The 26354-nt window shown below is 36.3% G+C and overlaps 1 protein-coding gene across 1 annotated transcript in view; it reads right to left on the bottom strand.

Moving 5' to 3' along the window:
- Positions 1–26354, bottom strand: part of MAPK10 (mitogen-activated protein kinase 10) — a 302050-nt gene that overhangs the window by 761 nt on the left and 274935 nt on the right. Inside the window, exons 13-14 of the mRNA XM_006143294.2 lie at positions 19950–20027; positions 7–176 (exon numbers count right to left, since the gene is read on the bottom strand). Of these exons, the coding sequence (XP_006143356.1) occupies positions 7–176; positions 19950–20027 (248 nt within the window). The remainder of the gene's footprint in view (positions 1–6; positions 177–19949; positions 20028–26354) is intronic.

Genomic DNA, 26354 nt, shown 5'->3' with positions numbered 1-26354 from the left:
GAAGACCGCTGGGTTCCGCAGGCAGGCGGCTAGTCCCCTGCAACACCCCAGGGGTCCTGCCGAGGCTTCCAGGCTGCTGTCAGTGTCAGATGCCAGGGTCTGGTCGGTGGACATGGAGGAGATGTCGTTGACGGAGGAAGATGGAGGGAGACTCTCACTGCTGTTCACTGCTGCACCTGTGCTAAGAAAATGAAGACCAACATGACTAAATCTGGAGCCAGACCCATCGTAATGCTATCAGGATGCAGGAATGGGCAAATGCAATTGGGCTCTGCAGTCCATTATTCACTCAGCAAAGCTTCATAGAACAGGGAGCACGGGGAACTATATTAGGTGGTGAAAATCAAGATGAAACAAGGCAGCGTCCTGGTCACAAGTTACTCACAGGGTAGTGCAATGGTTATCAAATCTCACTCCATATTAGAAATCACTTGTAATGCTTTTTCACACACACAACACTAATATCCTGTCATACCACCTCCCATACCCCTGTACCTCCAATATTGAAATGCAATTGGCCTTTGGTGAGGTCAAGGCATTTGCAGTTTTAAAAGTGCCCCAGAGACAGTTAAAAATTAAAAAACCACTGGTTTAGGGGCCAACAGGTGGTGTGGTGGTTGAGGGCACCGGCCTCCCACATGGCTGACTATGGTTTGAGTCCTGAACCTGGTGCCTTGCTTTCTCACTTTCCCTCTCTCTCTCTCACTCTGTGCCTTTCTGGTCAAATTAAAATAAATAAAGTTAAATAAAATAATTATTAAAAAAAAGAAAAAGAAGAAAACCACTGGTTTATGGAGAAGACAGATAAGCAAAATCTTTCAATATAGCAGTCTGAGCCTTGTTACTTTTAATGAAGGGAACTTTCATATATTTATTTGGTTTTTTATAAGCCAGAGGGCATGTACACCTGCCAGAGACAGAAGAGGCAGAAAGAGGGAGAAAGCACCTCCTAATGGAGTATGGTCAGGCTATCATCCCTTCTTCATTTCTCCATCTTGTCCAACGTTGGGCAGGCTCACATGTGCACCTGATCTCAAGCCACCAGGGCAGATATTTAAACTGCAGCCAGCCATGTGGGATTTGGCTTCCTTAACCACGAGGTCACAGGACCAGTCCATAATGCAAGGAGGTTTTAAACAAACACAATTAAGGATCCTTTCCAGGAAATGTGGGCTGAGGTAAAGTCCAGAAATTTGAACTATTTGGCGACTATGACTCTAGAGAAAGGAAGCTAAAAAAGTAAATATTATTTAGGTCATTAATATGACATAATTTAAGACCCATATAGAAAAGTGAAATAAAAGTTTTGATTTATATATATATATATGTGTGTGTGTGTGTGTGTGTGTGTGTGTGTGTGTGTAATACTACTGATGATAAATCTACTTACATAAACTACAGGAGGTGTAAAACTTTACAAGAAAAAAAATAACAATATGCACTAATCCTTAAGTTAATGACAAGAGCTATTCAACTTTTGGTACATTTAATATGTATCTTTTGTATCCTGACATTTTCACATACAAAAAAAAAGCTTAGGCATTTTTCATGCTCTTTCAATTTCTAAAAGTATCAATACCTCCTAATCTTTAATGTCTCTATTAAAGATTGTTAAAATCCTCTTGTCATCATCTTCCTGTAAATACTCTCACTAAGAGAATGATGTGTATTATAAAGTTGTCTGGCTTCCGTGTATTCCAATTTTACTTGATTTTATCTCTTAAGACATGGTGCAGAGCTAGTTCATTTCCTCTCATGACAAGATTTCATTTACTAGCAGACAACCCTTGATTCTCTCACGTAGCTCAGATGCTCAGTTCTGTTTCCTCCTCCCTCATACCCCCCAATTCTAGATTAAATTATACCAGCATCCTTTATGTTCTTTCATAAATTCTAGTCTCTAATAATTTACTGTCATGATGATGAACCTCTCAGGGTCCTCTTCAATTTTTCCATCCTTTTTGCATCCTTATTAAAGGGTGCAGATTAAAACCGGACACAGTACTCTGATAAAGGTTTGATCAGTTGTGGGCCTGACAGAGTGAAATTGTGTTTTTCTTATTGTTCATTCATCTCCTGAATAATGTATTTCTATACTAAGGAAGGCTTTCAAAATCATAATACAGTTTATATTTGAGATATGAAATGAAGTTCATGTATCTTTTTGTAACAGCTTTATTAAAATGTAATTCACATATTATGTAATTTATGAACTTGATTTGTACGAATCAATGGTTTTTAGTGTAGTCTCAGCATTGGGCAGTCATCACCACAATCATTTTTGCAGCATTTCATCATTCCAAAGGGAAACCTCCATTTCTTCCCTACTCCCCAGCCCTAGACAATGGATAATCTACTTTTGTGTCTATAAAAATCACCTTTTCTGGACATTTCACATAAACAGAAGCATATGAGAAGTGATCGTTTGTAAATGGTCACTTTCACATAGCATGTTTTTAAGGTTCATACTGTAGAATCCATCAGTACTTCCTATTTATGACTGAATAATATTCCATCATGCGGATACATCATATTTTATTTATTAATTGACAGGCATTGTCTGGACATTTAGGTTATCTCCACTTTGGGATACTGTGAGAACTATTATGAACATTCATAGGCAATTTCTGGACATGTTTTCATTTCTCTTGGGTATTACCTAGAAGTGAAATAACTGGATCATAGAGTAACTCTGTTTAAAAATTGAGACACTGCCGGACTGTTTTCTGAAATGGGTGCACCAATTACTTCTTATCGGCAGTGCATGAAGGTTCCAGTTTCTCCAGATCCTCTTATTATCTGTATCTTTTATTACAGCCATCTTAGTATGTGTGACATAGTATCTCATTGTGGTTTGACTTGCATTTACCAAATGACTAATGAATGTTGAGTATTTTTTTTTCTGTGCTTTTTGGTCATCTGTATTTATGCATTGAACAAAGTCTACTCAGATATTTTGGTCATTTAACATTTTTTTTAATTTTCTTTTTATTATTGAGTTGTTAGAGCTCTTTTTTAAAAAATTATATAACTTTATTTTTTTGAGCGGTTTTTGCTATAGGGCACGTGCGCTCTCTAGAAAGGGAGACAGAGAGACAAAAAGTGAAAAATCACCCCCAGGGGGGATGACCACGCCACAATCCTTTCTCCTACATTCTCCTCTTAGGATCTTGGGCACACACACACATGCACCCGGTGTGAATTTAAGCTGCTGAGTCTCCAGGACTCAAATAGCAGTTGACTACATGGGAATCCAGTGACATAGCCATTATGCCAACTGCTGGTCCCCTATTTTTTTTGGGGGGGGGTAATATGCCATAGGGCACACATGCTCACCAGAGAGAGAGAGAAAGAAGGAGAGAAGTGAGAAAGCAAGCTGTCAGGTTCAGGACTCGAGCCACTGTTGTTCATGTGGGAATTCACCACCTGCTGGCCCCTGGAGCTCTTTATATAATCTGTATGAAATCCCTTTTCAGATAGAAGATTTGCATACAGTTTTCTTCTGTTCTGTGAATTGTTTTTTTTCTTGAAGGCATCTTTTGAATAACAAACGTTTTTAATTTTGATGAAGTTTATCTCTATTTCTTTTGTCACTTCTGGGTTTGGTGTTATAGCTAAGAAAGCATTTCCTAATCCAAGATTATGAAGATTTACTCCTATATTTTGTCTACACCAGGTGTATTTATGTGTATGTCCAAAATCCCAAGAGGAAAATGAAGGAGAAGGAATTGAGATGAGGCTATCCCCCCAGGGGTGATTTCTCACTTTCTGTCTTTATGTCTCTCTGTCTCTCCGGTGAGTGCAAGTGCCCTATAGCAAAACTCTTGCTTAAAAAAGGCAAAAATGGAATTGTCTTCCATTCCTTACTAGTGTACATAAATACAACTAATTTATTTGAAGATGTCTTAGTTATTGGCAGATTGGAAACTAAGCAGCGATGAGACATAGACCCCTCCTGCAATGTTTTAATTAATTAAAATGCTAGTGGTACAAGGATTTTTGCTAGTATGTTTTATTTGAATTAGACAAAACAACCAATTTGAGAGATTTTTTTTAAAAAAAGTTTTGGCAGAATGCGTACCAAAAAGTATTTTTCTATATAATAGTCTAGATTAGTCTCCTCTTGAGATAGGCTTTTCCTCCTTTCCTGGCTAGAGTTGATTATGTGCTTTTATTGTCACAGTTAAAGCTGAGCAATGACTGAAACAAGAGTGAGATGAGGCTTAGCTGAGATTAGCCTCTCTTGTAAGAACACCATTAGACATTTACAAATAAGCACAAACCCACAACTATGCGAGCTAGAGAAATTACTACAAAGATCAGTGAAGAATTATTTTCAGCAAAACACAAATTTACTGAATGAAGGCTGAAAAACCAGAGTAGTTTCGTTGTTGTTGTTGTTTTTCAGGTGTGTGATTCAGGGGTGGTGAGAAAGCATACCCAATGGAAAATGGTCACACCATTATCCCTCCTGCACTTCTCCCTCCTTTTGAAATTTTGAGCATGCACATACATGTGCCTGGAGTGTTTCTTGAGCCACAGAATCTGGGGCTCAAACCACACAATTAGCTACTTGGGACTCATCTGTCTTAACCACACACCATGGACTAGCCTCAGAGTAGCTCTTAATAAAAAAGAGGGTTGGGACCAGCAGTTGGTGTAATGGCTAGGTCACTGGACTCCCACGTAGTCGACCGCAGTTTGAGTCCCGGACCCAGTGGCTTAAACTCACACCGGGTGCGTGTGTGTGTGTGGTCAGGATCCCGAGAGGAGAATGGAGGAGAAGGATTGCAGTGTGGCCATCCCCCCTGGGGAGTGATTTCTCACTTTCTATCTTTCTGTCTCTCTTTGTCTTTCTGGTGAGCGCATGCGCCATATAGCAAAAACCTCTCCAAAAAGAAAAAAAACAGAGGGTCACACTATTAAAGCATTCCTAATACAGTTAATAATCATAATATTTTCAGTATACTTTTGGAACATTTAATGTTATGCTACAGGAGTCAATCCTTTCTATATACAGTTTTGTTGTGTGATTACTTCACGTTTGCTTCTTGCTTCTTTTTACTTCTCTTATTATACTTCTTTATTCTTCCTGTCTTCCACAGCAACTATCGCTACAGAGTGAGTACTCAGTTTAACAAAATACTATTCAGTGTTTTCATGTGTACTCTTTCAGGTAGGTTCTGTGGGAAAACAAGTTTCTCCCTGCTATTCAACCAGTGAAAATGTTCAACTATTTTTTGGCCAGAGGAAGCACTGTGTTGTAGTTTTCTTCTTTTATTCATGCTGGTTCTCTGTAATCCTTAATTTTCTGCCTTGGAATGATCCTACCCTCTATCTTATCAATGGTGAATAAACATTACAATTAGCATTTGATCACTTAAACTTCCAGAACCTTTCAAACTCTTACCAATGGTGTTTATAGGGTTCCATAGAAAATTGTTTCTAACATTTTACACAATTTATTAAGGAAGGTCTTTTCTCCCAAGGCTTCCTGGGTAGAATTCTTACTACATCTGTTTGTTTTTGTGGGAATGGTTCCGCTCTATTAAATGGTGTGATCCGAGAATATGCCAGTGATGTGCTGGAGTTGACTTGTAGTGGCTTCTTAGAAACAACTACTACAATCTCTTGTCCACTCTGCATTCATTAACGTCACATTGGTAGATTGAAATCAGTTACAGAGACAATGTTTTGTTAAAAATAATCAAGCCAAATTAATAGAATTTAAATGGAGAGCAAATCCTTTTTATTTATTTATTTATTTAGTTAGTTAGTTAATTGTAATGAGGTTTTTGCTATAGGACATGTGTGCTCGCCAGAAAGACAGAAAGCAAGAAATCACCCCCCCCCCCCCCCAGGGAGGATGGCCACGCCGCAATCCCTTCTCTCCATTCTCCTCTCAGGATCTTGGGCATGCACGCACACGCACCCAGTGTGAATTTAAGCCACCGGGTCCAGGACTCAAATGCAGTCAACTACATAGGAGTCTAGCGATCTGCTGATCTGAGAGCAAATCTTAACATGATTTAAATCAGGCAGTTGTCCCCAGGCTCCCAGACAATTCCAGCCAGCCTCATGGTTAACTTAGCATTTAAGTCACAGAACAGGAAAGTGTTTTACAAAAACTGTAAGTGAGGAAGTGAGGTAGAGAAATCATTGGTTACATTCTGAAGTTTATCTGTATTAACATGATTCTGAAGTCTAGCTGCTGTTACTGGCTATAACCTAGCAACCAGCTCAGAAAAGTGGCCTAACATGTATGATTTCGACTTATCCATAGGAATCAAAGTGTGGGAGTACAACAGTTTTTTTAGGCCAAAATAGTTTAACAGTTTTCACCACAGAAATTAGTAAACGCCACCAATTTAGTTTGTTCACTTGCTTTATTTGACAACAGAATCAAGGATATTACCATGTACATCATTTTTAATAGAGACTTCTACATTCTTGGGTCTGTTAAGTGTTTCTTTAAGAAACAGACCCAAATGTTATTATGTGTTTGCCCCTCCCACCCACCCTTTATCATCCATTCCCCACCTGTATAGACTATATAGTATGTCATATCTTTGGATCTTTTGAACTCTGCCATAGAGTACAGACATTCAATATATTCTGAGTGGGGATATAGAGTGTTTGACTTTCAAACCCTCCTGGCTTACTTCGCTTAGCAGTAAGTCTTCCATGTTCAACCACTTTGAGTCAGATGACAATATCTCATTGTTCTTTATGGCTGAATAGAATCCCAAAGTGTACGTGTGCCAAAATTTTCAACCCAGTTATCAGTTCTTGGGCACTTAGGCCGATCCAATGCCTTTGCAATTGCAAATAATGCTGCAATAAACATGGAAGTCCAAGTATCTGACTGAGTGCTTTTGGGTAAACACCAAAGAGTAGTATTACTGGGTCATATGGTAATTCTATTTGTAGGTTTTTGAGAAACTTCCACATTTTTTCCATAGTGGCTGTATCAATTTGCATTCCTCTCAACAGTGTAGAGGGATTCCCTTTTCATCGTAGCCTCAGCAGCACTCATCAGTTTATATGTTTTTCATAAACATTCATAAACATGAGCATTTCATAAAAACATTCATCACAGCCATTCTGACTGCAATTAAGTGGGGTTAAGTATCTCATTGTGGTTTTGATCCACATTTCCCTTATGATAAGAGATGTCAAATATTTTTTCATATGCATTTTAGCCATTCATATATCCTCCTCAGAGAGAGTTGTCTGTTCAGTTCATTTGCCCATTTTTGAATTGAATAATTACTTATTTATTTGCAGGTGAGTTGTTTGAGTTACTTATGTACTCTATTAATCCCTTATCTGAAGCACAGCTTGCAATATTTTTCTCCCATTCTGTGTGTTATCTTTTCATTCTGTTTATTGTTGCTTTTGCTGTGCAGAAGCTTTTTAGTCTTATGTAGTCCTACTTGTCTATCTATGAGATTACTGCCTGTGCTTCAGGAGTCTTATTAAGAAATCATCACCTATCCCAATGTCTTGAAGAGTTTTCCCTGTGTTTTCCATCAGTAGTTTTATAGTTTGAGGCTTTACATTTAAATCTTTGATCTATTTTGAGTTGATTTTTGTTAATGGTGAGGGACAGGGTCCAGTTTCATTTTTCTGCAGGTGAATATACAGTCCTTCCAGCACCATTTACTGAAAAGATTTCTTTTCTCCACATGTTGTCTTGTGTCCTTTGTCAAAGGTCAGTTGGCTATATGTTTTGGGGTTTATTTATGGATTCTCTATTCTATTCCATTGGCGTATGTGTCTGTTTTGTACCAGTATCATGCTGCATTGATTATCACAGCTTTGTAATATATTTGGAAGCCAGATAGTAAGTAAGATGCTTCCTACTTTTTTCTTTTCACACAGTATTGGCTTGATGATTGACTGGCCCTTTCATAATTCCATATGAATTTTATTGTTCTTTATTTTTCTGTGAAGAATGTTTCTAGTAATTTGACTGGAATCACATTGAATTTATAAGTTAATTTGGATACAACTGACATTTTGTTTAAGTTGAGTCTTCCAATCCAAGAGCATGGATGGCTTTCCTTTTTGTTGTATGATATTTAGCTTTTTTATAGTTTTTCTTGAAAAGGTCTTTCACCTCTTTGGTTAGGTTTATTCTCAGGTATGTGTATGTGTGTGTGTGTGTGTGTGTGTGTGTGTGTGTGTGTGGAGGGGGTGCCTGTCATAAATGAGATTGCTTCCTTCAATTCTGCGTCAGTCTGTTCATTACTGATGTATAAAAATGATACAGATTTTTATATTGATTTTGTATTCTGCCATTTTACTGAATTTATTGACCATTTCTAGGAATTTTGTTGTGGATTCTTTTTTTTTTTTTTTAGAGGTTTTTCACTATAGGGCGCGTGCGCTTGCTAGACAGACAGAGAGAGACAGAGAGACAGAAAGTGAGAAATCACCCCCCAGAAGGGATGGCCACACTGCAATCCCTTCTCCTCCATTCTCCTCTTCAAGCCACCGGGTCCGGGACACAAACCGCGGTCGACTACGTGGGAGTCCAGCAACATAGCCATTATGCTAACTGCTGTTTCCCCGTTTGGGTTTCTTATGTACATAATCATATCATCTGCAAATAGGAACGACTTAGCCTTTTCTTTTCCTATCCAAATGTTTTTTTATTTTACTGTCTTTTCTAATTGCATTGGCTAGGACCTCTAGCACCACGTCGAAAAGGAGTGGAAAAAGTGGGCTGCTTGGTCTTGTTCATTTTTTAGTGGGAAAATTTTTATCTTTTTTTCCATTCAGTATGCTATTAGCAATGGGTTTGTCATAAATGGCTTTTATTGTATTGAGAAATGTCCTAGACCTATTTTGCTGAGAGTCTTAATTGTGAAAAGGTGTTGTATTTTATAAAATGTTTTTCCTGTGTCAATTGATATGGTCATATGATTCTTACAGTTCCTTACATTAATGTGATCTGTTACACTTATTGTTTTGCATAGGTTGAACCATCCTTTCATCCCTAGGATAAAGCCTATCTAGTCATGGCATATAGTATTTTTTTGTTGCTGTATGGACATATCTCTCTATGAGACACAGAGAGAGAGAGAGGGAAAGTGAGAAAGCACCCCCCCAGGTGGGATAGCCAAGTTGTAATTCCTTCTCCTCCATCTTCTTCTTAGGAATTTGGGCACACACACACACACACACACACCATTATTTTTCAGACTATTGGATCTGGTATTCAAACCATGAAGTTGTCCATGTGGGATCCAGTGCCTGAACCTCCACACCACCTGCTGATCCAGTGTATAATCATTTTAATGTGCTGTTAAATTTAATTTGCTAGTATCTTTTTGAGGATTTTTGCTATTCATCAGGGATACTGATATATAGGAATGTTGTTCTTGTTTGTTTTTGGTATTAAAATGATGGAGGCATCATAGAATGAGTTTAGAAGAGTTCCTTCCTTTTGGATCTTTAGATATAGCTCAAGAAGAATGGGGGTTAACTTTTCTCTAAAAGTTTTATAAAATTCAGAAGTGAAGCCAATGGGACCTGGGATTTTTCTTGTCAGGAAACCGTTTATCACTGATCCAATGTCACTGCTTGTTATTGGTCTAGTCAGGCCCAATTAGTTTTTTAAAGAGATAGTTGTTTAATATTAACCACTCTTAGAGAAAAAAAAATCTTTGTTTCTGTATGACTCCCTTTATCACACTATAATAAATGCTTTCTAGACTGCAGCTAATTTGGTTTGCTTGGATGATCTATTCACATCTATTTTCATGTAGGCAATAAGCAATCTTTGTAAACCATCAAGGCAAATATAAATATAAGTGAAAAGGCATGGGCATTGGCTTCAAGGTGCTAATTTACTGCCAAGCAGTTTGTGAAATATTCTTAAACAGAATTGGACTGAATTGAATGTGATTATAATGTCCACTTGCCAAGGATATCCTAGCAATCTAATACCCTTCTTCTTAGTATTACTTAGGAGAAACCAATAGAGATATACACTTTAAAATTTTTTTGCCATCAATAAAGCACTACATATTTTTGTCAATAAAAATGATATTAAACGGAACTGAAAATATGAATAGGGTTGCAAATGAGGAAGATTAGCTACTTTCAACTCTACCTTTATAAAGTTAGGTTTTAGGGCCAGCAGATGGCATAGTGGTTAAGGCACTGTACTTCCATATGGCTGACCGTGGTTTGAGTCCTGGACCTGGTGGTTTGAAACTCCTGTCTGGTGTAAGCGTATGTGTGCTCAAAATCTTGAAAGGAGAATGGAGAAGAAGGAATTGTGGTGTGGCCATCTCCTAAGGGGTTATTTTTCACTTTCTCTCTCTCCATCCCTGTCTCTCCAGTGAACACACATGCCCTCTAGCAAAAATATCTAAATAAATAAATAAATGAAAAATAGGTTTCACGGAAAGAAGTAATTTATTCTAATGAATGTATCTCAGTCAGAAGTTTCCTAATCAAAATGTATTCATTATTTTAGGGAAAAATATTCTGGCTCTTTTTTTTTTTTGGAGAGGTATTTTTCACTATAGGGTGTGTGTGCTCACCAGACAGAAGAGAGAGACAGAGAGACAGAAAGTGAGAAATCACCCCTCTCAGGGGGGAGGGCCACGCCGCAATCCCTTCTCTGCCATTCTCCTCTCAGGATCTGGGGCACTCATGCACACGCGCCCGGTGTGAGTTTTAAGCCACCGGGTCCAGGACGCGAACCGTGGCCGACTATGTGGGAGTCCAGCGACATAGCCATTACGCTAACTGCTGGTTCCCTTCTGCTTCTTTTTAAAGTATTTTATTTTCCAGATTCTGTCCCTGCCAAACAACAAAAAAGATAAATACAAAGATTAGAAAAAACATCAAAATGAAAAAAACATCACTAAGATATTTTCACTTCTCTATCTGTATGACCTTGAGCCTCAGCTTGTTTGAGTCTGAGGTTTTCTTTTGTTTTATGTTGTTGTTTGTTTGTTTGTATTTTTGAGCTTGAGGTTTTCTTAATTAAAAAAAATAAATGAAATTATTGGACTAGATCAGTGACTCTAACTGGGAAAGACAATTTCCATGGTGGGGAAATGGTCCACATTAGGGAGTGGAGAGTTGCATATTAAAATCACCTAAGGAACTTTACCTTTGGTTTAGAGATGTTGAAAAATCTCCACCCATACTGATGGGCACCCTTATATTAGTGAGTCATTATTTTTGATCATTTTACTGCTCATGTGGAATAGAGGTGGTAAACAAACTGGGAGTTGCTGGGTTAGATGAACTCCTATATTTGTTCTATTTCTGACATTCTATAACACTTGCTTTCACAGGAAAATTAATTTCATTCATGACTGCTATTTCTTCAGCAGTCTTTACAATTCAATTCAGGAAGCAAACAGCTATGCTATCTTTGAAAATAAATCATTACGTGAGTGAAATCAGATATCAGAAGGGAGTATAATTATTTATTTAGGAATATATCTGAAATTTAGATTGAAATTTACTTCTTATTGATATGCAATTCTGTTAATAAATTCCAAACCTATAAATTTTTCTAGAAATGCACATTTAACTTTTAATTTGCATTTTAAAAGCATCACTATAACATGGGTTTAGATATTAGAAACATGTATCCCTTAGAAACTACATTAGCTTATTCCCTTGTGCACGTTTCCCAGTGTTGCCGTAACTGAACATTAAGAGTCTGTGTAGTAAAATTACTTTATCCTAGCTACTTATAAAATAAAATATTCTATGCAAACATTATGCAAAAAGGTGAAAATAATGAAGAGCACAAAAAGGCTGACTTTTCAGAAATCTCTTTTAGTAATTGCTTTTTCTTTCATGCATACTGCACTACACAAATACACATGCAGACAAACATGCACACACAATAGTGTGCTGATAAAAATTTAACAACTTGCTCTCCAGGGGAAAAAAATAGCTTGATTTGTAGGGTCTGCCAATGTCCATGTTGTAAATCCTCCGTGACTGATTTCAAGCTACAAATTTGAGGTCAATAAACCGACAGTTGGAAAGAGATTTACAGAACTGACCTGCCTGAGCTGGTAGAGTCAACTCCAGCATGCAGCTGCCCTACAGTCTCTACATGATGCAGATGAATGAATGCATTGTATGTAAATAGATTGTCACATGACAGACTATACCTATGATTTCTCAAAATTAAGTCATGAATATTTTTCATTTAAAATAATATAGCAAGGGACCAGCAGTTGGCGAAATGGCTATGTTGCTGGACTCCCATGTAAACGACCACAGTTTGAGTCCCGGATCCAGTAGCTTAAACTCACGCTGGGCATGTGTGCGTGCATGCCCAAGATCCCTAGAGGATGATGGAGGAGAAGGGATTGTGGCATGGCCATCCTCCCAGGGGGTGATTTCTCACTTTCTGTCCATCTGTCTTTCTGGTGAGTGCACACACCCTATAGCTAAAATCTCTTTAAAAAAAAAATAAAAGATTGAATCCACAATTATTTTATCTATAAATTGGTTAAGACAGTCAACTGCAGTTTAGGGCACGTGTGTACTGTAGATAATTTCTGAAGGTTACAGATGGTTGGAACAATTAAAAGGTGGTTTAACCTGCTCTTCTAAGTAGTGCCTACATGGCAGATTTTAGAATGAATCATTAACATACTAACTAAAGAGACCAATGAGAAATTTGTGAATATACATTTTCTGAAATGAATAATCAAATAACTACCTGAAAGCAGCAAACTCTTATCTGAAGCATAAACTAATGCCAACAGCAACAATTTATGTACTTTATGCTTGGCCCATTTATCCTTGTGGAGATTAATAAGGTTAATACTCATCTATAATAGTGGTATAAGAACACACTAAATTGCCTACTACATTAATATTACTGTATTTTTTGGAACAGCTTCAAAAACATTCTGAAGGAGAAAGTGAGTACCAATTTTCAAATTAATAAATATTTATTAAGTAAGTGCTATGTGTAAGACATGTCACACTGCATGTCACACACACAAAAATGAATACATAAAGTCTCCTCAATGAATTTACTATTAAAATGGGTAATAACACAAGAGGTCTAAGATTTAAAATACAGGGCCAACGAGGGCCTATAGGAAGGAAACATTCCATTAAAAAAAAATCTTTTATGACATAGTGATATGGAAGGGAAATGAAGTAATAAAAAGTATGACTAAAGATAAATAAGGTAGATTCTACTAAACATTTCTCCCCCAGTCTCAGTCTGAGATGCTAGGTCATGCTTTGTCCTAATAGTTCAGCTTCTGAATGATGATAGGACAATATGTTCTGACCATTATAGAAATTCTTCTGCATTTTTTTTCTTTGAGAGGTTTTTTTCTTTTCTTTTTCTTTCTTTTTTCTTTTTTACATTTATTCACTGTACAACATTACAGCGCACAAAATTAATTTTCTCATCCAGAATATACTGTATATTGGCTCTATCAAAGATATTATCATATATACTGTCTTCAAAACTTTCCTTTTTGTGTTTCTTAAATGTTTTACTTCTCTTTTTTCCCCTTGAGTCTCTCCCTCTCACCCTCTGTCATTTCCCACCCTCCTCCAACACTGTCTTGCTTCACTTACTAGTAAATCTTTTATATTTGTCCACTTTCTATAAAATACTAGGGTCTCATTATTTTTATGGCTGAGCAGTATTTTGTAGTGTACATGTGCCACACTTTTGCAATCCATTTGTCTGTTCGTGGACATTTGGGTTGGTTCCATGTCTTACCAATTGTGAATAATGCCACAATAATCATAGATTTGTAAGTGTTTTTTCGACTGAGTGCATCCCTATCCTTTGGGTAGATACCCAGGAGTGGAGTTACTGGATCATATGGTAGTTCTATTTGTAGGTCTGTAAGGAATTTCCGTATTGCTGTACTAATTTACATTCCCACCAATAGTGTAGAAGAGTTCTCTTTTCATCACAGTAGCTTCACCAGGACTTATCATTCTTTTTTTTTTAATCTTAGCCAATCTGACTGGGATTAAGTGGTATCTCATATGACTGATTTGCATCTTTGTGATAAGGAATATTGAGCATATTTTCATATGTTTCTTTAGCTGTTAGTATATCTTTCCTGAAGGGTTGTCTGTTCAGCTCATTTGCCCATCTTTTAATTGGGTTGATAATTTTTTTTTTTCAGGTGAGCTGTTTGAATTTCCTGTATATTTATTCTGTATATACCAGTCCCTTTTTTGAGGAGTAGTTTGCAAATACATTCTCCCATTCTCAGGGTGGTCAAGTCACTCTAGTTATTGTTTCTTTTGCTGGGCAGAAGCTTTTAACTTGATGTAATCCCACTTGTCTATTTTTGGGATAGACAAGTGCTTTGAGAGGGTCTTATTTAAGAAGTCTCTCCCTACTCCAAAGTCTCCAAGAGCTTCCCCAGTGTTTTCCACCAGTAGTTTTATAGTTTGCGGTCTTAGGCTGAGTATCTTTGATCCATTTGGAATTGATTTTTGGTAGAGGTGAGAGAAAGGGATCCAGTTTCATCTTTCTGCAGATGGATATCCAGTTTTTTCAGCACCATTTGCTGAAGAGATTTTCTTTTTTGCAATGGCTTGTCTGGTGCCCTTTTTTTAAAAATCAGTTGGCTATATGTTTTGGAGTTTATTTCTGGGGTCTCTGTTCTGTTCCATTGGCCTACATGCCTGTTTTGTGTCAGTACCATGCTGTTTTGATTATCAAAGCTTTGTAATGTAAGGTCAGGGAGTGAGATGCCTCCTACTCCCCACTCCACTCTTCTTGTGCATTATTGCTTTGCAATATGTGGTCTTTTATGATTCCAGACAAATTCCATGATTTTTTTTTCTAAATCTATAAAGACTGTCCTTGGTAATTTGATTGGGATTGCATTGAGTATGTAGATTAATTTGAGTAGAATTGACATTTTGATTATATTAGTTCTCCAATTCAAGAACATGGGATGTCTTTCCATTTTTTTATATGCATTTTTAATTTCTTTTTTCACTTTGATGGCTTTCCTTGTAGAGGTCTTTGACTTCTTTGGTAGAAATTCTTAAGACAAGAAGTCTTTCTGCCTTCGCAGGTGGCATCTTGAGGCTGTTGGATTCAGTCTGAGTTTTTTAATCAGAATCAGACAGAACAAAGTTAAAAGCAACTTTGGCAGATTTCTATCAACTTAGATGCTAAAATGAATGAGTAGGGACAGCAGGATCAAAGACGACTCTAGTGATTCCTTTAACCCTCTTTAAGGAAAGAAGAAACTTGGGAAAAAAGGCAATAGTCCCTCAAGTCTACTAGAAGAAAAGTATGTCATAACTGAATTTCATCCGTTCAGGCTTCATAGTGGCTGTGAGTGCAAATTAGTCAAAGAGTAGTATCAATATAAGTAATTGATTAATTCACCCTACATATTTTTTTCCTAAAACAACTTAAAATGTATGAGAAAAAACTGTTTATGAAAGGTCAGACAGCTAAATCAGTTTTCCTCTAAACAAGTCATTTGCTCCCTACATTCTTGCCAACATAAACTGAGTATAGTTTAAAGCTGAAAATAGACAATATTTTCTAGCATTCTTTATAGTTGAATCATAGGTGTTACAAAATACTAGTATTAACATGTACAAGTAAGTTATTTTAAGTAATCTTAAAGCACCTCTCTAGGATTAGCAAAATAAGAATGCATACAAATGTATGTTAGACTCTGCAGATAGCAAGCTAAACATGCTTCAAGCTTACTTTAATGAGAGACCATTTTAGCGGATGCTTCAACTTATTATCATATCAACCTTGGGAAGAGTTCTAGAACCAAGAATGAACAGAGGGATCCCTCACTTCTGTACTGACTTGGTGCTCAAGATGGTATTGGAACTTTGCATGTTGATGAGTATTTACTCTTTAGCTCATGATAACATTTCTTTAGGATTCATTACTGTGTTAAAGTAAGATCTGAAAGAACTTTTGTGCTAGGTCATTATAATCAGAATGATCAGAATTAATGCCATACTAAATATCAAAGGAAATAAAACTGAAATTGTTTTAGGGACACAATTATATGATATTTGTTCATGTGCTCTATAAGTAATGTTATTGTCTTCAATCCTTTCTCAAAGACCAAGTAAAAACTAAAAAAGTACTGGTTTATTGGTTATTCACTGAGAGTGAGTACCTGAAGGAGAAGGTTGTCCTTTTACTACGCCATTTTTAGTTTTTTCTTCTGAATTCATTACTTCCTTGTAGATAAGCTCTGTAAGAAACATTCAGCTGTTTTATTATAAAAAACAAATTTCTCCTTAATTCACAGAAAAAATCATTAATGATAATAATAACATTTTAATGGGGGTTAAGTAAGTTAAAAAATAATTGAATTGCTTGACTCTTCTCTTTCTATATATTCCTGGCGATTAGCATAGACCTGGGCAAAAGTAGGTGTTCAATAAAGCACTTATATAACTAAATGTGTGAAAAATACACATTTCACTTGTTTTCTGAATTCTTTGGGACTTCTGATACTTCCTACCCTTATCTATGAAGGATTTTAATGGCTCCATTTTTGAACATTAATTTTCCTTTTATACCTACTCCTAAAGAGATACATATAGTTTCTTGACTTGAAATTATTATCAATCCTTACAGCTTTCCATTTCTTACTTTATCATTTTTCCAGCCTCATATCTTGAATTAGTAAATCTAAACTTGCCTAAAATCCAACACATTAAAATTTTATTTAATTCATTTTCAAACTAATATCTATTTTTTGCTTTTCATTGCTTAAGTTAAATTTGGATATCTTTGGTTCTTTTTGCTTTGCCCCCTTTAACTAAAACTCATTCAGCCCTATTCATTGTTACTTGACTACGGCTTACAATTTATATAATCATATTTTACAGCTATTTTTTTCTCCAATTTCTCACAATTTAGTCTACATTGTCCTCAGCTGATGGTAATAGCTTATGCTATTTGTGAATCCCTGAGTGCCTTCCTCTCCTTATTCACATCAAAGTAAGCGTTTTCCTTCTACCATCTGGCATTTCCTTTTATTTGACCCACTTTTTGTATGTGCTCATTTTTCCATATTTACTAACTTGATGATGATAGGACAATATGTTCTGACCATTATAGAAATTCTTCTGCATTTTTTTTCTTTGAGAGGTTTTTTTCTTTTCTTTTTCTTTCTTTTTTCTTTTTTACATTTATTCACTGTACAACATTACAGCGCACAAAATTAATTTTCTCATCCAGAATATACTGTATATTGGCTCTATCAAAGATATTATCATATATACTGTCTTCAAAACTTTCCTTTTTGTGTTTCTTAAATGTTTTACTTCTCTTTTTTCCCCTTGAGTCTCTCCCTCTCACCCTCTGTCATTTCCCACCCTCCTCCAACACTGTCTTGCTTCACTTACTAGTAAATCTTTTATATTTGTCCACTTTCTATAAAATACTAGGGTCTCATTATTTTTATGGCTGAGCAGTATTTTGTAGTGTACATGTGCCACACTTTTGCAATCCATTTGTCTGTTCGTGGACATTTGGGTTGGTTCCATGTCTTACCAATTGTGAATAATGCCACAATAATCATAGATTTGTAAGTGTTTTTTCGACTGAGTGCATCCCTATCCTTTGGGTAGATACCCAGGAGTGGAGTTACTGGATCATATGGTAGTTCTATTTGTAGGTCTGTAAGGAATTTCCGTATTGCTGTACTAATTTACATTCCCACCAATAGTGTAGAAGAGTTCTCTTTTCATCACAGTAGCTTCACCAGGACTTATCATTCTTTTTTTTTTAATCTTAGCCAATCTGACTGGGATTAAGTGGTATCTCATATGACTGATTTGCATCTTTGTGATAAGGAATATTGAGCATATTTTCATATGTTTCTTTAGCTGTTAGTATATCTTTCCTGAAGGGTTGTCTGTTCAGCTCATTTGCCCATCTTTTAATTGGGTTGATAATTTTTTTTTTTCAGGTGAGCTGTTTGAATTTCCTGTATATTTATTCTGTATATACCAGTCCCTTTTTTGAGGAGTAGTTTGCAAATACATTCTCCCATTCTCAGGGTGGTCAAGTCACTCTAGTTATTGTTTCTTTTGCTGGGCAGAAGCTTTTAACTTGATGTAATCCCACTTGTCTATTTTTGGGATAGACAAGTGCTTTGAGAGGGTCTTATTTAAGAAGTCTCTCCCTACTCCAAAGTCTCCAAGAGCTTCCCCAGTGTTTTCCACCAGTAGTTTTATAGTTTGCGGTCTTAGGCTGAGTATCTTTGATCCATTTGGAATTGATTTTTGGTAGAGGTGAGAGAAAGGGATCCAGTTTCATCTTTCTGCAGATGGATATCCAGTTTTTTCAGCACCATTTGCTGAAGAGATTTTCTTTTTTGCAATGGCTTGTCTGGTGCCCTTTTTTTAAAAATCAGTTGGCTATATGTTTTGGAGTTTATTTCTGGGGTCTCTGTTCTGTTCCATTGGCCTACATGCCTGTTTTGTGTCAGTACCATGCTGTTTTGATTATCAAAGCTTTGTAATGTAAGGTCAGGGAGTGAGATGCCTCCTACTCCCCACTCCACTCTTCTTGTGCATTATTGCTTTGCAATATGTGGTCTTTTATGATTCCAGACAAATTCCATGATTTTTTTTTCTAAATCTATAAAGACTGTCCTTGGTAATTTGATTGGGATTGCATTGAGTATGTAGATTAATTTGAGTAGAATTGACATTTTGATTATATTAGTTCTCCAATTCAAGAACATGGGATGTCTTTCCATTTTTTTATATGCATTTTTAATTTCTTTTTTCACTTTGATGGCTTTCCTTGTAGAGGTCTTTGACTTCTTTGGTAGAAATTCTTAAGACAAGAAGTCTTTCTGCCTTCGCAGGTGGCATCTTGAGGCTGTTGGATTCAGTCTGAGTTTTTTAATCAGAATCAGACAGAACAAAGTTAAAAGCAACTTTGGCAGATTTCTATCAACTTAGATGCTAAAATGAATGAGTAGGGACAGCAGGATCAAAGACGACTCTAGTGATTCCTTTAACCCTCTTTAAGGAAAGAAGAAACTTGGGAAAAAAGGCAATAGTCCCTCAAGTCTACTAGAAGAAAAGTATGTCATAACTGAATTTCATCCGTTCAGGCTTCATAGTGGCTGTGAGTGCAAATTAGTCAAAGAGTAGTATCAATATAAGTAATTGATTAATTCACCCTACATATTTTTTTCCTAAAACAACTTAAAATGTATGAGAAAAAACTGTTTATGAAAGGTCAGACAGCTAAATCAGTTTTCCTCTAAACAAGTCATTTGCTCCCTACATTCTTGCCAACATAAACTGAGTATAGTTTAAAGCTGAAAATAGACAATATTTTCTAGCATTCTTTATAGTTGAATCATAGGTGTTACAAAATACTAGTATTAACATGTACAAGTAAGTTATTTTAAGTAATCTTAAAGCACCTCTCTAGGATTAGCAAAATAAGAATGCATACAAATGTATGTTAGACTCTGCAGATAGCAAGCTAAACATGCTTCAAGCTTACTTTAATGAGAGACCATTTTAGCGGATGCTTCAACTTATTATCATATCAACCTTGGGAAGAGTTCTAGAACCAAGAATGAACAGAGGGATCCCTCACTTCTGTACTGACTTGGTGCTCAAGATGGTATTGGAACTTTGCATGTTGATGAGTATTTACTCTTTAGCTCATGATAACATTTCTTTAGGATTCATTACTGTGTTAAAGTAAGATCTGAAAGAACTTTTGTGCTAGGTCATTATAATCAGAATGATCAGAATTAATGCCATACTAAATATCAAAGGAAATAAAACTGAAATTGTTTTAGGGACACAATTATATGATATTTGTTCATGTGCTCTATAAGTAATGTTATTGTCTTCAATCCTTTCTCAAAGACCAAGTAAAAACTAAAAAAGTACTGGTTTATTGGTTATTCACTGAGAGTGAGTACCTGAAGGAGAAGGTTGTCCTTTTACTACGCCATTTTTAGTTTTTTCTTCTGAATTCATTACTTCCTTGTAGATAAGCTCTGTAAGAAACATTCAGCTGTTTTATTATAAAAAACAAATTTCTCCTTAATTCACAGAAAAAATCATTAATGATAATAATAACATTTTAATGGGGGTTAAGTAAGTTAAAAAATAATTGAATTGCTTGACTCTTCTCTTTCTATATATTCCTGGCGATTAGCATAGACCTGGGCAAAAGTAGGTGTTCAATAAAGCACTTATATAACTAAATGTGTGAAAAATACACATTTCACTTGTTTTCTGAATTCTTTGGGACTTCTGATACTTCCTACCCTTATCTATGAAGGATTTTAATGGCTCCATTTTTGAACATTAATTTTCCTTTTATACCTACTCCTAAAGAGATACATATAGTTTCTTGACTTGAAATTATTATCAATCCTTACAGCTTTCCATTTCTTACTTTATCATTTTTCCAGCCTCATATCTTGAATTAGTAAATCTAAACTTGCCTAAAATCCAACACATTAAAATTTTATTTAATTCATTTTCAAACTAATATCTATTTTTTGCTTTTCATTGCTTAAGTTAAATTTGGATATCTTTGGTTCTTTTTGCTTTGCCCCCTTTAACTAAAACTCATTCAGCCCTATTCATTGTTACTTGACTACGGCTTACAATTTATATAATCATATTTTACAGCTATTTTTTTCTCCAATTTCTCACAATTTAGTCTACATTGTCCTCAGCTGATGGTAATAGCTTATGCTATTTGTGAATCCCTGAGTGCCTTCCTCTCCTTATTCACATCAAAGTAAGCGTTTTCCTTCTACCATCTGGCATTTCCTTTTATTTGACCCACTTTTTGTATGTGCTCATTTTTCCATATTTACTAACTTGACCTCTGATCAGTGGAATTCTTTATTTTTATAACATTTTTGTGCTGATTTCCACCCTATGCTTTCTTTTGCATACCCCATCTGGCATTTTTGTTTGCTTATTTTATCCCAGTTTACATTTACTAATTCCTTCATGGTGGTACAACCCAACCACGAGAAAAATCATAGTGCCTCTGTATTGCACTTAGTCTCAGTGTCCATCTTAACAGATTAAACATCAGGAAAACTGGCCTTTAACTTCTGTAATTCACCTCCCTCAATATGTGGCCTTTTACCTCCCTCACAATAGATGGAGCCTAATGCTTAATCAATGGATGTTAACAATGACTTTACTGAATTTTTACAGACACCTGTCCATAGAGATAGGGAAGGGAAAAGTCTTACAAGTCTCCTTCCATGTGATTGGCTGAAATGATTTTATCAGTTTAAGCACTGCAAAGCCACACCTAGCTTCTAAACCAGGATCTAAGAGCTGTCTTGACTGACTGCATTTGCTTCTGCTTCCTTGTTAATAATTGCTTATCTTTAAGCCCCTTGCAAGAATAGAAAGCATTCTTCCCTGCCCCGCACGCCCTAACAGAAACTGCCGCTCAAGCAGTGATTGCTCCTGACACTCTCAGGTCTTCCTGTGATCCTGTCAAATACAGCAACCAGACATTCTTTCATTTTTGCCCCAAGACAATGAATAACTTGCCCTTTGTTTTTAAAATGTACCTGACATTGAGCTCTTCCTTTATATAAGTTTTGTATCTTGTCCAGTACTCTGGAAATGGTTTTGGACTCCAGTCTACTCTCTCCCAGGTGCTGGATTCACTGAATAAATTCCTTTCTTTATCCACCAAGTTCTGTCTCGTCAAGGCAAGCAGCAGGGGCTGATTTCAGGATCCCTGAATGAGGATCCCTACTCATTCTGGCATCGGTAGCTCAAAAGTTCCTTCTCTTCAGATCTTTCCTTTATGTCCCTCCCTCCTCATTTTAATCTGGTCATTTATGATCTACACTTGGTTTTTCATATTTATTTAACTCTGCAATTATTTATATTAGTTTAACAATTCTTTATAAGATTGACTAGTTTCTCTCGGCCTTGTTTCACCCTAGGTATAATTTGGAATATGTGTTTGGAAATGTTTTGTAAAAAAAAAAAAAAAAAGATAAATTAATGTGTATTTATTCTCATTTTTACTTTAAAAGTGAAATAACCCTTTTAAATATGTCCTATGTAAATGATCAAATCTTATAAATCCAGCAAATACACTAATGTATTAACTAGCTTTTTTATTTTTTTAAATTTAAAACGTTCTTGAACTTAATTTTATATTTCAACTGATAGTTTTATGTGTAAACATGGAAACTTAAATTCTGAAATGTTGAATTATAGCTTGTCCTCACCACAAAAAATACTTTGACAATCAGAACAATTTAAAATGGTATCAATAATTAACTCCTTTCATTCTTGAGCATATAAAATGTATTATTAGTATACAAAGATAAATGAAGTTTTAGGAGCTTTGAAAGTGGTATAAAAGGATAGAATTTAGAAAATCATACTTCAGTACATTGTTTTATAAGGCTTGAGGATACTTTTTGAGCTTTATTAAAGCAGAAAGTATAGTAAATAGAGTTACCTTTCCATTCTTCAATGGTGTGTTCTCTTTCATCCAACTGTTTGTCATATATCTGAGGTGGAGGCTGCAGAATAAAAATAAATAAATAAATAAATAAATAAATAAATAAATTTTATATGATCACCTGAATATAACTAAACTCTTACAAAGCATGATCATATCTTCTTATTCATTGATTTTGGTGTTGATCAGAGTCTTACATAAATTATATGGTAATTACGGTAGTTCAGAGTTTAAAATTTTCTCTCATAGTTACAGAGGATCCACTTATATTATAATATTTGCTGCTGGGTAATAAGGTAGCAGGACCCAAATCCTGAGAGGTCATCCCCAATACCTTCTGATTCAGAACCTATGCAAAACAGGCATTGGTTACAAGGGCCAGAAACTGCTCTTTCTTCCATTTATTTGTCTCTTAAGGCTTTAGAACTATACCAAAAATTATCACAGATAAGCTTCTGTTCTATAATTTATTTATTTTGAGGGGGATAGGTTTTTGCTATAGGGCACGTGTGCTCACCAGAAATACAGAGAGAGACAGAGACAGAAAGTGAGAAATCACCCCCCACCCCCAGGAAGGATGGCCATGCCACTATCTCTTCTTCTCCATTCTCTTCTCAGGATCATGGACACACACGCACACGCGCCCAGCAAGAGTTTAAGTCACTGGGTTTGGGTCTCAAACACTGATCGACTACATGGGAGTCTAGATACATAGCCATTATGCCAACAGCTGGTCCCAGATTCTGTTCTATTTTTAGAGTCCCTCTGAAGAGAGTCTATAATACCTCCCAATAGATCATAGTATCAGTCCCCAGTATAAAGATATATTTAGATCAAATCAAACTTTTATTTTTCTTGAAACATTATAAAACACCTATATATAGTTGTGTGTCTTCTCTTTAAATGGTTTTAAGAATGTTTTTCTTTCAGTCAGAAGATGTTGCCAGTTGGCTATAAAATGGGTCCCCCTAGATCCCCTGAGTTAGTTCTTGGTTAATCCTCTCTGAAATAAATGCTGTACCAAGGTCTTCAGTCTTATTAGGGAATCAGCATTCCTCTTCCTGCATGTAATTCTGATGTGAAAAGGAGAAATTGTCACAAATATATGTGCTTTAAATAAACTTCCTCATCTCTTCTTCCTGATGTTTGGTCATGGGGAGCTCTATCATGGTGGCTAGGTATTTCCAACTTAGCCCAAATGACATGGCTAGGAAAAACTCTTGGAACATAAATACCAAAAGGTAGGGAAGATGGGGCTGAGAAAACTACACTAGCTGGCACTGGAATAAGCACATAGAATAGCTGTACGACTTCCATGAGACAGGGACCCGAGTTCTCATCTAACACCTTGAGAGTGATATTTTTTATGAGAAATTAAAGAAATTACTCATAAGTGTAACTAAGACTATTAAGACATGGATCCTTCAAAAAGTTCTCTTTTAAGGAAGGCTTTGACAAGATTGTCAGAGACAGCCTCTGTCTTCTGTGAGAGATTCTTTGGCCAATGAGCAGCACCCTAGTGCCACAAAGCCCCCCAACCTTTCTTTAAAGAGGTTTTTGCCATAGGGCATGTGTGCTTGCCAGAAAGACAGAGACGGAGAGATAGAACACACTACAAATCTCTGAAAATCTGGATTGTGACAGACACAAATATTCATCTTAGCCTTGGAGTGTTGGGGCACCCTCATTTCCTCAGAAGTAGCTGATGTGAAAATAGAATACTTCACCCAGTTGTGGTGTGGTGTCTTAGCATAACACCGAGGTAATGAGAAATCACTACCACTAACGGGACTAGAATCTTTTAGCACCTGTAATTGCTACCAGGACAGAAGGCCTTAAACCAGTTACCAGGACTCAGAGGTGGCCAACTGAGCAGTTCTGGTCAGCACCAGGCAGCACCCTGACAACCACCGAAACTCCACAATACCCCATAGGACTAGGAGGAACACCAGAACATTGGCAATGTAAAGGTAAGGGGACAGAGTTGACTAGGATCCTAACTGAGGTGGGACCTTCTGCCTCAAACTATAAAAGATCCCCAAACAATAGAAAGGAATATTATACTTTTATTATGAATATTATGAATGAGTTAAATGAAGTTATTTTTTCAAGATTTGTGAAGTTGTTATCTAAATAGTTAATAACGCAAAGCCCATTTGGATCTGTGAAGATGCTTTGCTAGATGTCAAGTTTCCTGCTTCACCTTTTCCTGAGACAGTAATGCTGTGGCCCGGGCCTTGTCCAGGACCCTGCAGGATGCAGCATGCATGAGCTCTCAGAGCATCAAAGCTCTGTGTTGTTGGCACCTCTTTCTTCTAACAATAAACCCAGCTCAGAATCCTGCGTGACTAGCTTCTCCATGCAGTGGATTTTTCCATTCAAGTTTCAAAATTGAACATGGCTCAAGAGTACAGTTCCTGCCAAAGTTCATAAATGCCATTTTCCTTTTGCAACAAAGCTATTTTGAGAAAGTTTTCCTTGGAGCTTTGGCAGAAAGCTATTGCTGATGTATAAAGCATGAGGTACATAGACTCTAACCACAAGCAAACTACAAAGAGAGAAAGAAAAGTACTGAGTCTAAGAATTTTCTTTTTAATAAATCAAGAAGGTTGATTTAAGCACACTTGCATTTCAAGTTATTATTCGAGGGCTTCTGCAAATGGACTATATGCTCAGTTTTTGGTTTTTTTTTTTTTTTTTTTTTTGAAGAGGGGATGTAAATGTCACCTATAGTAAAATACAGAAAACAGAAAGTGGTAGTGGTCATGGTGGTGTGTGTGCATGTGTGTGTGTGTGAGTGTGTGTGTGTGTCTTTTTGTGTGCACAAACATGTAAAGGAAACTAGAGGGAGTTCAGTGAAATATGACATATGTGATCAGATGTGACAAAAAATAAGAGCTATGTCTGGAGAAGCAGATGGGTCAGACAAAAGCTAGAATCAAGAGTGGCTTTGGGTACCACCAACTTTGGGTCTTGTTATATGGAGCAAAGACTTTTTCTTGAAGAGAAGGAGAAATCACTAAAAGAATGTAAGAGAAGAGCATGGTTAAATCTAGAGCTGGGTTGATGAAAGACAATTAGAAGCAAAGAAAAATATTAGGAAGCTATTGCATAATCTAGAAAAATATCAAAAGGTCTGATTGGGTTTGTGAAAGTGAAGATGAATAGAAGATACAGATTCAGGAATAATTAATGAATATTAATGAATCAAAGTAGTAGAATATGGTTCTTTATTGAATGTGTACAATGAGGAGAAAGCATGACTTCCCTATATCTGAGCCTGAGTGGCTATGCAAGTGATGGTTTCTCCATTGAAACAGAATGAAAAGGGGGAAAGGAAATTAGTAGGAAGATAAGCCTAAGTGTATTGAGCAGAGATGTGTATTAGAGAATTGAATATATAAACTGAAGTATGGAGGAATGTTGTTGGCTAGAGATGCATACATGTAAATATCAATAAGAGATATGTGTTAAAACCATGACAGTGGATGAGGTCACCCAGTAAGAAGGACAAGAGAGAAACATTTAGAGAAATACACTGAAAATGAGAATATTGCTGTATTATAGAAATCAATTGAGCAGAGAGTTTCAAAAAGAAAAAGTAATCGGTAGTTTCTTGTAAATAAAATAAAGAGTGTGGCTTTCAGGGCAGCATAAAGGCATGATAGGAGGCATGCTTTTGAACCCTATGAAAGTTCTCCAAACTTTATCATCCCTAGAACAATCCAGATACACCCTGAGTGCAAGATATTAAGATACTAATTTGAGACAGCAACTTAAACATTGAAACAATATAGAAGGAATATCTTTTTTTTTTTTGAGAGGTTTTTGCTATAAGGCACGTGCACTCACCAGAAAG

The sequence above is a fragment of the Tupaia chinensis genome, unplaced genomic scaffold (assembly GCF_000334495.1).
Source record: "Tupaia chinensis unplaced genomic scaffold, TupChi_1.0 Scaffold000094_1, whole genome shotgun sequence".
Classification (NCBI taxonomy): domain Eukaryota; kingdom Metazoa; phylum Chordata; class Mammalia; order Scandentia; family Tupaiidae; genus Tupaia; species Tupaia belangeri.
Note: the sequence above shows the minus strand (reverse complement) of the source record. Positions and strands in the feature narration are given on the sequence as shown.